We start from the raw sequence: 14,635 nt of genomic DNA, 5'->3' as shown, positions 1-14,635 counted from the left end.
CAAGTTTAAGAATATAGAACTTTAAGCCTTCCCATAGGCAAAATGAAATACAATCTATCAAGTTAATCATTCAAAATTCCATAATCTTGAAGAAAATTTAATCCAAAATAGTCATGGGTTACTCATTGAATCCCAAGCTAAAAATCTAGTCAATCATTTCTAAATTAGCAAAATGTCCAAAAATGATGAAACCTCTCATTTAATTATGTTGTGAATTTTATTATTTTTTCAAAATATTTAAAAGTGTTAAAAAAAATAATTTTTAATATTTTTTTCAAATCAAATTTTTAACACTTTTAAATATTTTGAAAAAATAATAAAATTCATAATATAATTAAATGACATTTTTTTTAACTTTTCTGTAAAATTAAAAAAAAAAAATTGAGCGGGACAAACGAAGGGAATCCCAGCGGGATCCTATCATTTCCCATATGCTCTAAATGATAGTACGCCACGTGTACAAATATACAGTGCATTTTCATTCCCGGCTCTTCTCTTCGACTTCCCCTGCACCTAAAGAACATTGGAACCCATTTATCTTTCTAAACATTTCCTCAACCGATCAAAGGACTCTCGCTCAATGTTTGTTTGCTGAGTTTGTGTTTTTCGCGACATGTCGTCGGAGAATGCTGTACCGGGGAACCCTCTGGGGAAGTTGGACTTTAGGGCGACCAGCGACGATGCGTGGTATAGCGTGATGGTGGAGTTAGACGGCGACATTATGAGGCTCCAGTACTGCGGTTTCTCCGAGGAGCACGACCAGGTTTTCAAAGCCAGCGATTTTAAGAGCTTGAGCGAGGTCGACGACTTCGAGGCCCGGTTCAGACCCATGTCCGTTCAGGTCCAGGACTCCGAGTGCTCCAAAGTCCTCCAAGGCGACGTCGTCTGCACTGCCTTTTCGTTCCAACACGAAGATGTCCGCTTCTACGATGCCCTGGTCGAGGGGGTGAGCGTCTCTCTCTCTATCTCTCTGTGTCTCAAAAATGTCGAGTTTTTCTGTTTTTTCTATATCCAACAGAACGACGGATACATTGCCCTTTTTATTCCGAACCTCGTTTGAGACAAACAATTATTATATAGGACCGCAAATGGGTCAATGCAAAATAGATTGAAAAAGTGTCACGTTCTTTTCGAACTTCAAGTAGGTGATTTGCACACGCATGGTCTGATGTTAAAAATTAACATCAACAGGTCGATCTCAGATGGGTAACATGCAAGCGTTTTACGACTTGTCAACAAATCGAAATCGTCTCATATTACACTGGTAGTGTAAAGTGTAGCTTCAAACAAGTTTTGTGCACCCTTCTAACTACAGCCCCGTTCTAGTACTATTTTTGGCCAATATATTGACAGACATTTTCTAGTATTTTCTTTTCTCTCTGTTTTCTATTTTAAAATTATAATTAAAAAGATTAATGCCAAGGACGAGAAATTGATTGCAATATGATTTTATTTAAAGAAAACTCTATCTTCATGGGGTAGGTTATGAAATAGTTTTTTCTTTTGTGTTGTTTTATTTTATTTTGGTTCGTTTGTTAGCTGCTACAAGTTTTTATGTAGGAATGTTAGTCTTGTCCCCATTCTTTTGATGTCTTTCTAAAAAGAGTCCCATGGACACAAAGGGATCTCACAAAGTGTCGGTGATGGGATTGAGATGGAGAATGCGAAACTGCCTCTAAGGTGCTGTTTGGATAGTGAGTTGAGATGAAAGTTGAATAAAATATTGTTAAAATATTATTTTTTAATATTATTATTGTTTTGAGATTTGAAAAAATTGAATTGTTTATTATATTTTGTGTGAAAATTTGAAAAAGTTGTAATGATTAGATGAGATGAGTTGAGAATCTAGATCACTCTATCTGGGGGCTTCGGGAAGTGGAAAGGGGGACTGGGGCGAGGGGGAAGAGAGAGAAAAAAGAAAAACTTAACTGACTTCTCACAATCAGTTTGTTGATCCTTTGTGTCCCTAGTGTTTTCCTTAACTACTAGTTAATGGTTGTCTCGCTTATGTGTGCTTCTAACAGATTTTTCAAGAAGAGTTTACTTGGCAGTTTTCTATTGATTAGTGAGCATTTGTAGTTTCTCGGTGATTTTGAATGGATGTTCTAGGGGATTTTTCAAGAGCTCAGGGGGACTTCACTAAGGTGACCCCCTCTCTCCGTATTTGTTCATTTTGTCAGAAGTTCTTTCACGCATGTTAAATAGGGAGTTTAATTTGGGAAGAATTAAGCCTTTTACTTCTTGTGGGGGATCCAGAATTAGTTATTTGCTTTATGCGAATGACTTACTGATTTTTTCAAATGGTGGGAAAGCTTCAATCCGACGGCTGTTAGAGGTAATTCATATGTATGAGGATATGTCGGGTCAGAAGGTGAGTGCTCATAAATCTTCCTTTTTTTTTTCTTCTAATATTCCGTTGAGTAGAAGATTGGACATCAAGAGCCTTTCGGGGTTTGAGGAAGGTGTTTGGCCATGTACTTATTTGGGCATTCCATTGCATGTGGGGAGAGTAAGAATAGGGATGTTTGAACCTTTGATTGCTAAGGTTCAGAAAAAATTGGCTGGGTGGAAAGGGAGACTATTCTCCTTTGGTGGAAAACTTGTTTTAATTAAGCATGTGTTGAGTAGCTTACCTATGCACATGCTCTCAGTTCTGAGTTTACCAAAAGGAGTTTTATCGGCTTTGAAGGGGATTTTTTCCAATTTTTTATGGGGATCAACCATAGAGAATAGGAAAAGAAAGTGGATTTCCTAGAGGAAGATTTGTTTGCTAATAGAAGAAGGGGAACTTGGGATTCGGGATTTATCAGAAGTACAAAACTCCTTGCTCATGAAGTTTGTGTGGAAACTCCTTAAAGGGGGTTCGCTATGGGCGAGGTTCTTTTTGGCAAAATATGTGGGTACTAAGCATATTTTTTCACTTATGAATCTAAGGAGAGGGTCTTGATTCTGGAAGGGGATTATATAAGTAATGCCAATGGTATTGAAAAATTCCAGATGGATTATTTGCGAAGGAAATGTTAATTTCTGGTTTGCTAATTGGTTAGGGGATGGTTGCTTGGCCGAAAATTGTGTTGTGAATGGGGATTCAGGATTGCTTCTTAGATCTCTTTGGTCGGCTAATGGCTGGAATATTGATCGGCTGAGAGAGGTGGTCCCTGAACAGATGGTTCAGCACATCATTGTGCCAGGTGTCAAAGTGAAGGAGGGGGAGGATCATTGTATATGGGCCACGTCAATTGATGTTTTATTTTCTACTAATTCGGCATGGCAGATTGTGAGAAGGGGGGAACTTTGTGCCCCTGGCGTCGCTGGCTATGGCAGAAGCAAGTGCCTAAACGCATGGCTTGTTGTTGCTGGAGGGCTAAACGTAACTCACTACCAGTGGATGAGGTGGTCACTCAATTGGGTATACCGTTAGTGTCAAAGTGTGGCTGCTGTATAGAGCCAAAAACAGAGACGCTAGATCACGTCCTGTGTGAGGGGGAGGGTCCAAAAAAAGTTTGGGATTGCTTTGCTTCGTGTCGTGCTATCCAATTACCACAGCAGCTGTCTTGGGATGGGATGATGATGTTTGGTGGAGACATACTGTATTGAATTCACAGGTTGGTTGGGTTCGAGGTGTGTTGCCCATTATTATTTCTTGGGCTCGATGTGCGTCTCGCATGGAGTGTGTGCATTTTGATTGGAGGGTTGTTGTGAGAGTGGTGAAGGTGAATTTAAGGGATATTTCTAAGGGATTGAGAAGCTTTAAAAAGAAAGGAGTAAATGATTATTCAATTTTGCAGGAACTTAATTGCCCGATCATTACGGTTTGTGAACGTGTTCCAAAAATTATTAAATGGAATCTGCCGGCGGTGGATGGTATGAAGCTTAATGTGGATGGGGGATCTTGTGGAAATCCAAGGAGGTCCGGCGATGGCGGGATCATTCGGGATGATGGGGGAAAGGTTCTAGCGGGGTTTGCTCATTTTTATGGGCATGCAATGAATAACATTGCGGAATGTTGGGCTCTTCTTGATGGGCTTCAGCTGTGTCATTCACTTGGAATGAGAGGTTTCTTGGTGGAATCTGACTCTAGTGTGGTGATGGGTTGGCTAGCTTCCGGGGTTTGTAAATATTGGTTTCTTTGGGATTTTTGGGACGAGATGCAATCTCTTGTTCAGATGCTCAACGTTTGATTTCGACATATTTTTAGAGAGGCCAACATGGCTGCTGATTTTTTAGCTAAAGAAGGGGCGATGGATAGAGATTTTGATTTTGTTGGTGAGGGCTTGGGGCGAGGTAGGCTTCGGGGGATCGTGCGGCTTGATTCTTTGGGAATTCCTTATATACGGTATTGATGGGAATGGGTTTATTTGTAAAGATTTTTAGATATTGTTTTTGGGGTTTTTGCCTTAAGGGCTTCGTGTTTTGTTTCCAAGGTATTTCTCCACCATAAGCAAGAGCTTATTAATAATATTGGGAGTGGGTCACTCATGGACAGGTGACCCGCGTCTCTTCTTAAAAAAAAAAAAAAATAGTGAGTATTTGTAGTTCATTTCTCATTTAGTGGTGCCCTTGGGGATCTCACTCTGGCTGGTGGGGTTCTCATTTGCTGACTTGTCTGTTGGGCTTGTTTTGGTAGGTTGAACATCGTGAACATGCTAGCAAGCAAGGACAAGAAGAAAACGAAGAAGAAGAATGCTTATGCACCTTTATCCTTTTATGGATACATGGTCCAAATGCTGGAAACTTGACTGCTACATCTGTTGAGAGCATTTGTCGAGTCCAGTCAAGTGCACAAATAGATCCCAAAGTGGCTTCTTTTCTTAATATAGCCAGGGAGAGATTTCTACGAAATGGGGCCCCTGTTTTGATTTCAATAAATGATGAGAGCCCAAATATCAACCACAAGCTGAGTTTTTTTCAATGTCTCAAGCAGGTAGTTACTTTGTTTACGAAGTTCTTTATTTTTGTGTCTAAGCACATGGAAAATAAGAAATAGGCACATAACCTGATATCTGGTTCTGCATGCCCATTTTGCCAGATTTCTACTTACATAACTTTCAGATAGATGAACTGTTGACAAATGCCACCCATTAAAAAGAGAAAATAATGAATCTACTGGACAGCATCATGGTTTAGGTTGTTTGCATACTCTTTTAGTATTGATATTATCAGTGCTTGTTTGTAGGAAGCAGGCCATGCCCAACTGTTCGTGAATACAATATCTGAAGGTTTGTCCTTATCCAGTATGGAGATTCAATTAGAGTCAACTCAGAAAGCTCTAAAGCCAAAGTACTTGGAGTCCACTACTCTTGTCTTTTTCCTGTTATTTAGCTTCATCTTGGGTAACATCCTCTTTAAAAATCATATGCTACAAACTATTTTGTCACTTTTCACTGCCTTATCAAAAAAAAAGGAAAGAAAGAAAAACTTTTGTCACTGCCTTGTATCATTTGTGTCAGACCACGAGCTGCCAATCCACGTAAAACTAATTGGTGTTAGGGAAGAGACACTCAAAAGACTTTTGGCATTTGATATGGCACCCTCGGGCTTTTTGGAGCATAACAAGGAGCAGCATTGTGGACACACTCTAACAACTTGTATCTTTGGCCTTCGTAATGTCATACTATCACTTTGGAAAGGAGTTCAATTCCAGTATTTTTTTTTCTAGCATGCTTTTTGTTTGTACCCAAGCAAACTATCAGAGATAAATGTCCTTGCCTTTCATCAAATGCATCTGTTTCTGATTTTGTCACTAGTGTTTGAAAAAAACTGGTTTCCCAATTTTGTTCTTTCTTCATCTCTGTTTTGTGCATGTGTGTATCTGAAGCAGGAGGGATTGGCAATCATCCAGAAAGGACTATAGATGAAGATACGGATTTTGGGGGTGTAGAAAACCAGTATGTGATACTACTTGAGAATCTTGATAAAGGCTCATCTCCCTCAATTGTTTCAGAGTTCATTCATAGAGAAACAGCCATATCACCTCAAGTCTATCTTTTCCTGAATTTGAATTCAGATCCGACAACAAAGGGAGCCCTTATGTTGGATTGTGAAAAGAAATTTCAAGAGCTTAGTGATTTTCTGGATAATCCCAATCACATCATCTTGTCCTCAAGTGGAAGGTATTTAATCTCAGTTGTTATTCCCTTTTTTCTTCCTTATATTCTTTTTCCACAGGAATTATTTTGTATCAAGTGACAGATTCAATGGCTTTGGTTCAATCCTGTTTGTGCCTTTTGGGCTTAGCTTTAGCTTTAGTCAGTAGGGAATTTTCGTTCATTACTTGATTAATTATCTGCAGGCCATGGGTGATAATTGAGAAACTTTCGGGGAATAATATACTAGGAGTAATATCAGCTGAGATCCAGATGGTTAAATCTCAGGCAAGCCTTCATTTCATTATGTTTTAGCTTTTGGGCCAATGGATGAATATATTATAGGAATAGAAAGCGTTCTGTATATTTTGGAGAGAAAATGCTGCTGCACTCTCAAGCACTAGAGGGTTCAGCATGTCTATGTATTGCTCCATTGTTGCTAGTACTTTCACCCTTTTACCAGAATGAACACTCGGTAAGCTGGCATACATAAGTTACAAGCTTTTCGTTGGTTCCTCCTAAGTTATTCCCGTATCTATGGTGCAAGACCTCTCTTCATATATATCTTCCGCAACAACCCCCCCCCCCCCTCTTTTCTCTCTTCTCTTCTCCTCCAACACCCAAAAAAATGAGGAGATTTAATAGCAAGTATGAAAAGTTTAATTGTCCACTTTCTAGTTTCTTTATATTGGAATTCTTTTCGAATGAAAGAATATTAGTTATTGATATAGCATTTAAAATTGCAGATAATATTTCAGAACGGGTACATTGGGAGTACCAATGAGTTAAAGGTTGTGTATTTAGGAACTGAAGAATACCAGATGGCTAAGCTGCTAAAGGATTTATTTGTGGAATTTTTTAATCATCAAAAGCAACTTGGCAAGAGACTAGCTTATGATGTTGGAAAGATCTTGCAGCGACATGATACAGTGTAACTGCTGAGATAGTATTAGTGCTCAGTTTACTCTTTCTATTTGCTGATCGGGCTTTTGTCAATGTGACAACTCGCATAGTTTGTCATACAGAATCCATTATTAAGACGTAGTTGCTTTATGAGGGAATCCTATCTGACGTACCTTTACAGAAACCATCTGGTCACAAACAAATGAAAAACATAGAGATAATGTAGTCTGGTTCCCAAAGATGTTTCGTTACATACATTTACATAGACGAATGTACTCAACTAAATGTTTGCAAAGGTATGATTTGTATTTTGTACGTACGTTTTCAGTTCTGTAGATTGTAGTGCTAATATGTAAATATAGTCCGAAGAAAATTCCCACTTCAGCTCTTATGAATGCGATGTCGGTAAAAGAGGAGATTTCTTATGAGCTTGTGTGTTGATCTTTGAGTGGCATTTTCTGGACCCAGATGCCATGTCTGTGCTTCTTGGAAGGGAGAGAAGCCTGGAGTTTACAAGCACTGCAGGCATTCAAAAATCTGTGATAGCATTAGTTGTTAGTGTTGGGTTTGTGAAGCTTGATCTATTCTTATGGTGGCCCGATCCGACAATGATTCATTATGGTTTTTGGTTATAATTTGAATGAGGCTTGAGCCGATACTTGTGGGGATTCAAAAATTTGGACTTGTTTTGTGACTTGAGAAACACCGAACAGAAAGTGCACTTAGCGTTTGTTTGACAGGTCACTCAAGTAAAGTTCATGTAGAGAGTTTGCTCAATGCTTGCTCAAGCAATATCAAAAAGAGTTCGTTTGATACTGTTGGAATACATATTGTAATTAAATGTATAGTGTGAGGGTATAATGGTCACTACTTGTATATATATAGTTGATTATTCATTAATTAAAACACAATACAGTTTTCTCTCTCTCTTGTTTATCGACTACATGGTATCAGAGAGGTGAGTGGTCGGTTGTGGTTGTACGACAGGTTAGTGGCGTTTTTCCTGCGGGTGCTGGTGGTTGTAGTTGGTTGTTGGTGGTGCTGTGAAATTTTTGCCTGAAGTTTCGGCCGGCAGCCCCTTCGAAGTGCTTTTTCGGTGACATAAGGGGTTATCTCCGGTAATGGACACCGGAATCGAGGTCGCCGGCGTCCTCTGTCCACTCCGATGAATTTTCGTCTCCATCGGCTGCCGGAAGGACTGTGTATCGTCGGCCGGAGGAAGAGTCCAGGTATGTTTGGCTGCAAGTTTTTGGCTATTCCTGGTGTGTTTTGCTATCTTATCCGTGGTTGTGCATGCCCCCAATCTGGAACAAGAACCTATTCCTATCTGGAATAGTACTTGTTTGGCATCAAGGTTAGGAATAACTTATTTCGGGTCAGGAATAAGTTATTCGCGTTTTCTGATTCATTCTTGAATCCGATACGCCCGAATCTGATACAGGCCGAAACAGGGCCGAAACAGGCCGGTTCAGACCCGATACAGGCCAGTTCCGGCGAAATAGAATCGGTTCAGACCGATACAGACCGAAACAGGGCCGAAACAGTCTGAAATAGACCTGATATAGGCCGGTTCAGGTCCTAATTCTACTTTTCCAGACTGTTTTTGACCCATACAGATCCGAGATTTGGGTTGTTAAGCTGGTTTCTATTTTTCCAGCGTGTATTTGTTCGTTTTTTGAACCATATTCTCGTATTTTTCTCCATGGAAGCTAAGTTTGAGTCATTATCTATTGCACCAAACGTTAACATGCCTATAACTACAGTGAAATTGAATGGAAAGAATTACATACTATGGTCAAAATCTGTTGAAATGTTCTTGAAAGGTAAGGGTCTTCGTCGTACCCACTTGGTTGATTCAATGCCTGAGTCAATTAGTTCTACCTTTGCTCAATGGGAGCAAGAAGATGCTCAAATCTGCTCCTTGATGTTGACTAGTATTGAGTCTAATATTTGTGCTAGTTTAGTACACTTTGACACTGCTCAGGAGATATGGAGACATCTCAAACAAATGTACTCGGGTGTTGGAAACACAACTAATATTTATGAGTTGTGTCAACAATTTTTTGGATTGGAACAGGGTGCTTTGGGTCTAGAAGAGTATTACTCTAAAGTGATAGGTATATGTGAAGAACTCAAAATTTATCAACCTATCACTTCTGATGTTTCAATTATACTAAAACAACGTGAAGAGTTCAACGTTGTTCGGTTTCTAGTTGGCCTAAAATCTGAGTATGAGTCGGTTCGCTCGCAAATTCTGGCAAGCCCACAGCTCCCATCCTTTCCTGATATGTTCTCCCGACTCCAGCGAGCCACATTATCTGGACCTGGATCTAGTTATCTTCTGATCAGAGTAATGAGAGATCCGCTTTAGTTGCCTCTTATGTTGCTCCTGGTGGGCATGGAGGCCGGGGTGGTCGAGGTGCACGTGGGGGACGTGATGCCAGAGGTAACCGTACTTGAGGTCGTGGATCTCGTAAGTGCACCCATTGTGGTCGCACTAACCACTCAGTGGACTATTGTTGGGATCTACACGGGAGACCATCTGGATCCGCTAATCAGGCCATTTGCCAAGACTCTACATCACAGGCAACGAGTTCCAACTTGCCTATAGAGATGATCAGCATATCGAAGGATGAGTATGATCAGTTTTTAGTTACACGGGCGGCTTCATCTTCCAGAGCTACTCTTACCCAACCAGGTACAACATCTACATGTCTTGTCTCGTCTACCCAAAATCCATGGATCATCGATTCAGGAGCTAATGAACATTTAACTGGTTTGTCTCATTCCTTATCTGAGTTAGGTACTATGTCATTTCCCAAGAGTGTTATTCGTGCTAATGGTTCTCTTGTTAAAGTTACAGGCATTGGATCCACCAAGCTCACTGAGTCTATATCCCTGTCATCCGTTCTATATGCTCCTAGTTTTCCCTTTAGCTTACTGTCCATTATTAAAATCACTCAAAATCTTCAATGTTCTGTGACATTTTTTCCTTCTGTATGTATCTTTCAGGATCTCAAGACGGGGAAGAAGATTGGTACGGGGCATGAAGCTGGTGGTCTGTATTACCTCGACGTCGAGCAGTCACCCACTCGAGCCCTTACTTCCTCCTCCGCTTTTAAATGGCATTGCCGTCTTGGATACCCATCCATTTCTCTTTTGAAACGTCAAGTTAGGGATCTTGGAAATGTGTCTTCCTTTCCTTGTGAAGCATGTCAACTTAGTAAACACCACCGTGTGTCTTTTGTACCTCGAGTTGATAATCGAGCATCTTCTTCTTTTGCATTGGTTCATTCTGATATATGGGGACCATTCAACATTGTATCAAACAAGTTTCAATATTTTGTTACATTTATTGATGACTATTCTCGTATGACATGGTTATTTCTGATGAAAGCAAGATCTGAATTCCTTTCTATATCAAAGTCTTTCGAAAGAAATTAAAACTCAATTTGGAAAAAAAGTTCAAGTTTTGCGTTCTGACAATGCTAAAGAATATCAATCTAATGCCTTTGCTGCTTACTTAAGTAATAAGGGAATTGTTCATCAAACTTCATGTTCTTACACACCCCAACAAAATGGGGTGGTTGAACGTAAAAATCGTCATTTGTTAGATGTAACTCAAGCTCTTTTACTGCACATGCATGTTCCTAAACGTTTTTGGAGTGATGGTATTCTTACTGCGTGTCACCTTATCAATCGTATGCCTTCATCTGTCCTTGATGACTCCCCTCCCTTCTCCATTTTGTTTCCCTCATTGCCAACCTTTGCTCTTCCACCCAAAATCTTTGGGTGTGTTTGCTATGTTCATAATCTTGGCCCAGGCTTTGATAAACTTGATCCACGTGCTACCAAGTGTTTCTTTGTTGGTTATTCCCGAACACAAAAAGGATATCGTTGCTATAGTCCTGCTCTTCGACGCTACTTCACAAGTGCTGATGTCACATTTTTTGAGTCCATACCCTATTTCTCAGACACGTCTTCGGTTGTTGAGTGTGATCCTCTACCATTACCTACTCTAACCCTTTCTCCTTCACAGTCACCCACTATTACCCAACCTCCTTCAGTGCCTTCTCTTGTCCCTCTACAGGTGTACTCGCGTCGCTCACGGACCCCAGCTCCCCTGCCTCCACCAACTTTGTCTCCGTCTTCAGACCCTGAGTTACTCAGTGCTTCAGAATCTCCACCTATTGCTCTCCGAAAAGGTACTCGTTCTTGTGTTACTCAACATCCGATTAGCCAATATATCTCCTGTCATGCATTGTCTCCATCTTTTTCATCTTTTACTTCTCAATTGTCAAAAGTTTCTGTTCCTAAGACAGTTCAGGATGCTTTATCTAATCCAGGATGGAGGACAGTCATGGAAAATGAAATGGATGCTCTTCACCATAATGGGACATGGGATCTTGTTCCTCTGCCTTCGGGAAAACAATCTGTTGGCTGTAGATGGGTATACACAGTCAAATTCCATCCTACTGGTACTGTGGAACGTCTGAAAGCTCGCTTGGTAGCTAAGGGTTACACTCAAATTTATGGCATTGATTATGATGTGACTTTTTCTCCCGTTGCCAAAATTTCATCTGTTCGGGTATTGATCTCTCTTGCTGCTAATTTGGATTGACCCTTATTTCAATTGGATGTTAAAAATGCATTCCTACATGGTGACTTAAATGAAAAAGTGTATATGGAGCAACCACCTGGTTTTGTTGCTCAGGGGGAGTGTCGAGGTACAGTTTGCAAGTTAAAAAAGGCATTATATGGTTTGAAACAATCTCCTCGAGCATGGTTTGGGAGGTTCTCTGATAGTGTATTGGCATTTGGTCTTCATAGATGCCAAACAGACCACTCGGTATTTCATCTGCATAGTGATGCAGGTCATATCTTATTGATTGTATATGTAGATGATATTGTAATTACTGGGAGTGATTCAGCTGGAATCGCCAGGCTGAAACAATTTTTACATGATCAGTTTCAGACAAAAGACTTGGGTAAATTTAGATACTTTCTTGAAATCGAAGTTAGTAGATCTAAAAAAGGTATCAACCTATCTCAGAGAAAATATGTGCTTGATCTTTTGGAAGAAACTGGCATGTTGGGTGCACGGCCTATTGATACTCCTATGGATCCAAACCGTAAACTCTTGAAAGAGGAATGTGAGTTGTTTGGAGATCCAGGTCGGTATCAAAGACTTGTTGGAAAATTAAATTATCTGACTATCACTAGACCTGATATTTCTTATGCAGTAAGTGTATTGAGCCAATTTCTACAAACGCCTAGGGTCTCACATTGGGATGCTGTAATCCTTATTCTTCGGTATCTTACGCGAGCTCCTGGCCTTGGGTTGTTGTATAGACCAAATGGGCATCTTAGAATTGAAGCTTTTTCAGATGCTGATTGGGCAAGATCTCATTCAGATAGAAGATCGACTACTGGATATTGTACCTTTGTAGGAGGTAATTTGGTTACATGGAAGAGTAAGAAGCAAACAGTAGTAGCTCGATCTAGTGCAGAGGCCGAATACAGAGCAATGGCTCACACTGCTAGTGAGCTGACATGGTTGCAACACTTTCTTCATGAGATTGGGTTTCCAGCTCCTGTCCCCCTTCAGTTATTTTGTGATAATCAAGCTGCAGTACATATTGCATCTAATCCTGTATTCCATGAGAGGACTAAACACATTGAGATTGATTGTCACTTCATTCGAGATAAGATATTCAGTGGTGACATCTCTACACCCTTTGTGAAGTCTGCTGATCAACTTGCAGATGTGTTTACCAAACCACTTTGTCATAGTCGGCTAAAGTTTATTTGTTCCAAGCTAGGTTTATATGATATATATGCCCCAGCTTGAGGGGGAGTGTTGGAATACATATTGTAATTAAATGTATAGTGTGAGGGTATAATGGTCACTACCTGTATATATATAGTTGATTATTCATTAATAAAAACACAATACAGTTTTCTCTCTCTCTTGTTTATCGACTACAGATACATTGCTGGAGTGAATATAATGATAATTGAATAATAGTTCCTCTTCGAAACGGTTAGCCCCCAATAAAATCTGACAACATCATCAATCCTATGCTGCATACAATGAGACTCATCACATCTCTTTGCCTAAAATAAATAAATAATACTCCAAAATTCCAATGCTCCCATTGGAACTTCTAGAGAAAACAATACTTTCTCGTCCTTCCCCATGCCTCCCATTGCATGTGAGGCCATCTCTAAAGTGTCAGGAGGTTGTAGTGGAGAAAAATGAGAACTCAAATGGTGGGAAGGTCAGATACTTTTCAGTGTTTCAAGCTCCTTCAACATTGGGTTTTTACTATCAAAACTCAGTTTGATGGCTAGAAACTCATGCTAATGGATTTTTAACATCAAAATCCAGGTGAAGGACAAAAAGTTTTTTATAAAACTAATATATAGAAGGCAGTCAGAGCCAGATTGCATCCAAAAGAAGCACCATGAAATGAAGGGGGACAAAATGATAATCCTCCCAAATTGTATACAGGGTAACTATGGATTTTCCTTGTTCCATTTTGGTGGGCCTGTTGCTCTTTCAAATGGGTGTAAACCAGATCAGATTGCTCATAAAGAAGGGAGTATTGAGGATTTCTCTAAATGAAAAAAACAAGCACATTCAAAAACATGGAATAAAGAGTAATCAAGGATTCTACTATAGAGAATCTCAACAAGTGTTTAGTTGGGAATAGTTTGTGAGAGAACTCGATTGATAGTGTATACAATGAGATCATCTTCACCTTGCAATCATTTAGGAACAAAGTTAGGCAGAGACAAGAAGATTACATATAGTGTCTAATATATGTCTGTATTTTCTTTTGGCACCTTCATTTTGCTGAGAAGTATAGGGACAAGAGGTTTGGGAAATGGTTTCATGTTGGGATAAATAGTCAAAAAAATATTTTTCATTATAGTACTCCATGTCATTGTCTGAACGAAATATTTTGATGTAGTAAAGAAATTGAGTTTTGATCATTTTGTGAAAGGTTTGAAAAATATTTAAGAGTTTAGATGCTACAAAAGATATATTCAAGTATAACGAGAATAAGCATCTACAAAGATGACGAAATAGCAAAACCACACCTCTATAGGGATAAGGCAGGATCCCAACTATTAGAATGAATTAGAACAAATGACGTAAAAGAAGTTGATTCACTATTATTGAATGACAAATTTGTTTGTTTTCTAAGATGACGAGATCACAAGATCGAAAGACTTGAAATCAACAAACACTACATGACCTTGAGAGTAGACTGCATGGACATAATGGTAAGTAGAGTTACTTAAGATGTGTCTTTTGACATGCAAGAGTAATGGAGTTAAGTTTTTTGTTGATAGCCCTATTGTTGGATATTGAATAAGACATGAAAAAGAGCTCTTGTGGTACTTATATTCTTTGATTAATCAAATATTACAAAGTCAAGTATAGAAGGTTTAATTAATGCGTGGCAGCTTTACGGGGGTTCCGAACTTATAGATTTGGCCATTTCTCATATTGGTAGTATATATTTTTGGATGGTTCATTTGAATTTAGAAGTACTTTACATCAATCAAAACTAAAAATCTCATTTTATATCATTTCATTATTATAATTTTTTTAAATTTTTATATAAAATATAATA

General features: G+C 39.3%; 1 protein-coding gene across 2 annotated transcripts; it reads left to right on the top strand.

The window, feature by feature from the left end:
- The first annotated feature begins 466 nt into the window (after positions 1-466).
- LOC122306695 lies at positions 467-7,269 on the top strand. Of its 2 annotated transcripts, XM_043119168.1 has the most exons (6): positions 472-946; positions 4,628-4,924; positions 5,177-5,219; positions 5,822-6,113; positions 6,293-6,374; positions 6,833-7,269. In XM_043119168.1, exons 1-6 carry the CDS (start codon positions 614-616, stop codon positions 7,019-7,021), a joined length of 1,236 nt encoding a protein of 411 aa, XP_042975102.1. In that variant the 5' UTR covers positions 472-613; the 3' UTR covers positions 7,022-7,269. The 2 variants fall into 2 exon arrangements, with proteins under 2 accessions (XP_042975103.1, XP_042975102.1); XM_043119169.1 differs by lacking the exons at positions 5,822-6,113; positions 6,293-6,374; positions 6,833-7,269 and adding an exon at positions 5,451-5,746 and having other exon boundaries at positions 467-946; positions 5,177-5,333.
- The last annotated feature ends 7,366 nt before the right edge of the window (positions 7,270-14,635 follow it).

This window comes from Carya illinoinensis, chromosome 4, assembly GCF_018687715.1.
Source record: "Carya illinoinensis cultivar Pawnee chromosome 4, C.illinoinensisPawnee_v1, whole genome shotgun sequence".
NCBI classification, from domain to species: Eukaryota; Viridiplantae; Streptophyta; class Magnoliopsida; order Fagales; family Juglandaceae; genus Carya; species Carya illinoinensis.
Note: the sequence above shows the minus strand (reverse complement) of the source record. Positions and strands in the feature narration are given on the sequence as shown.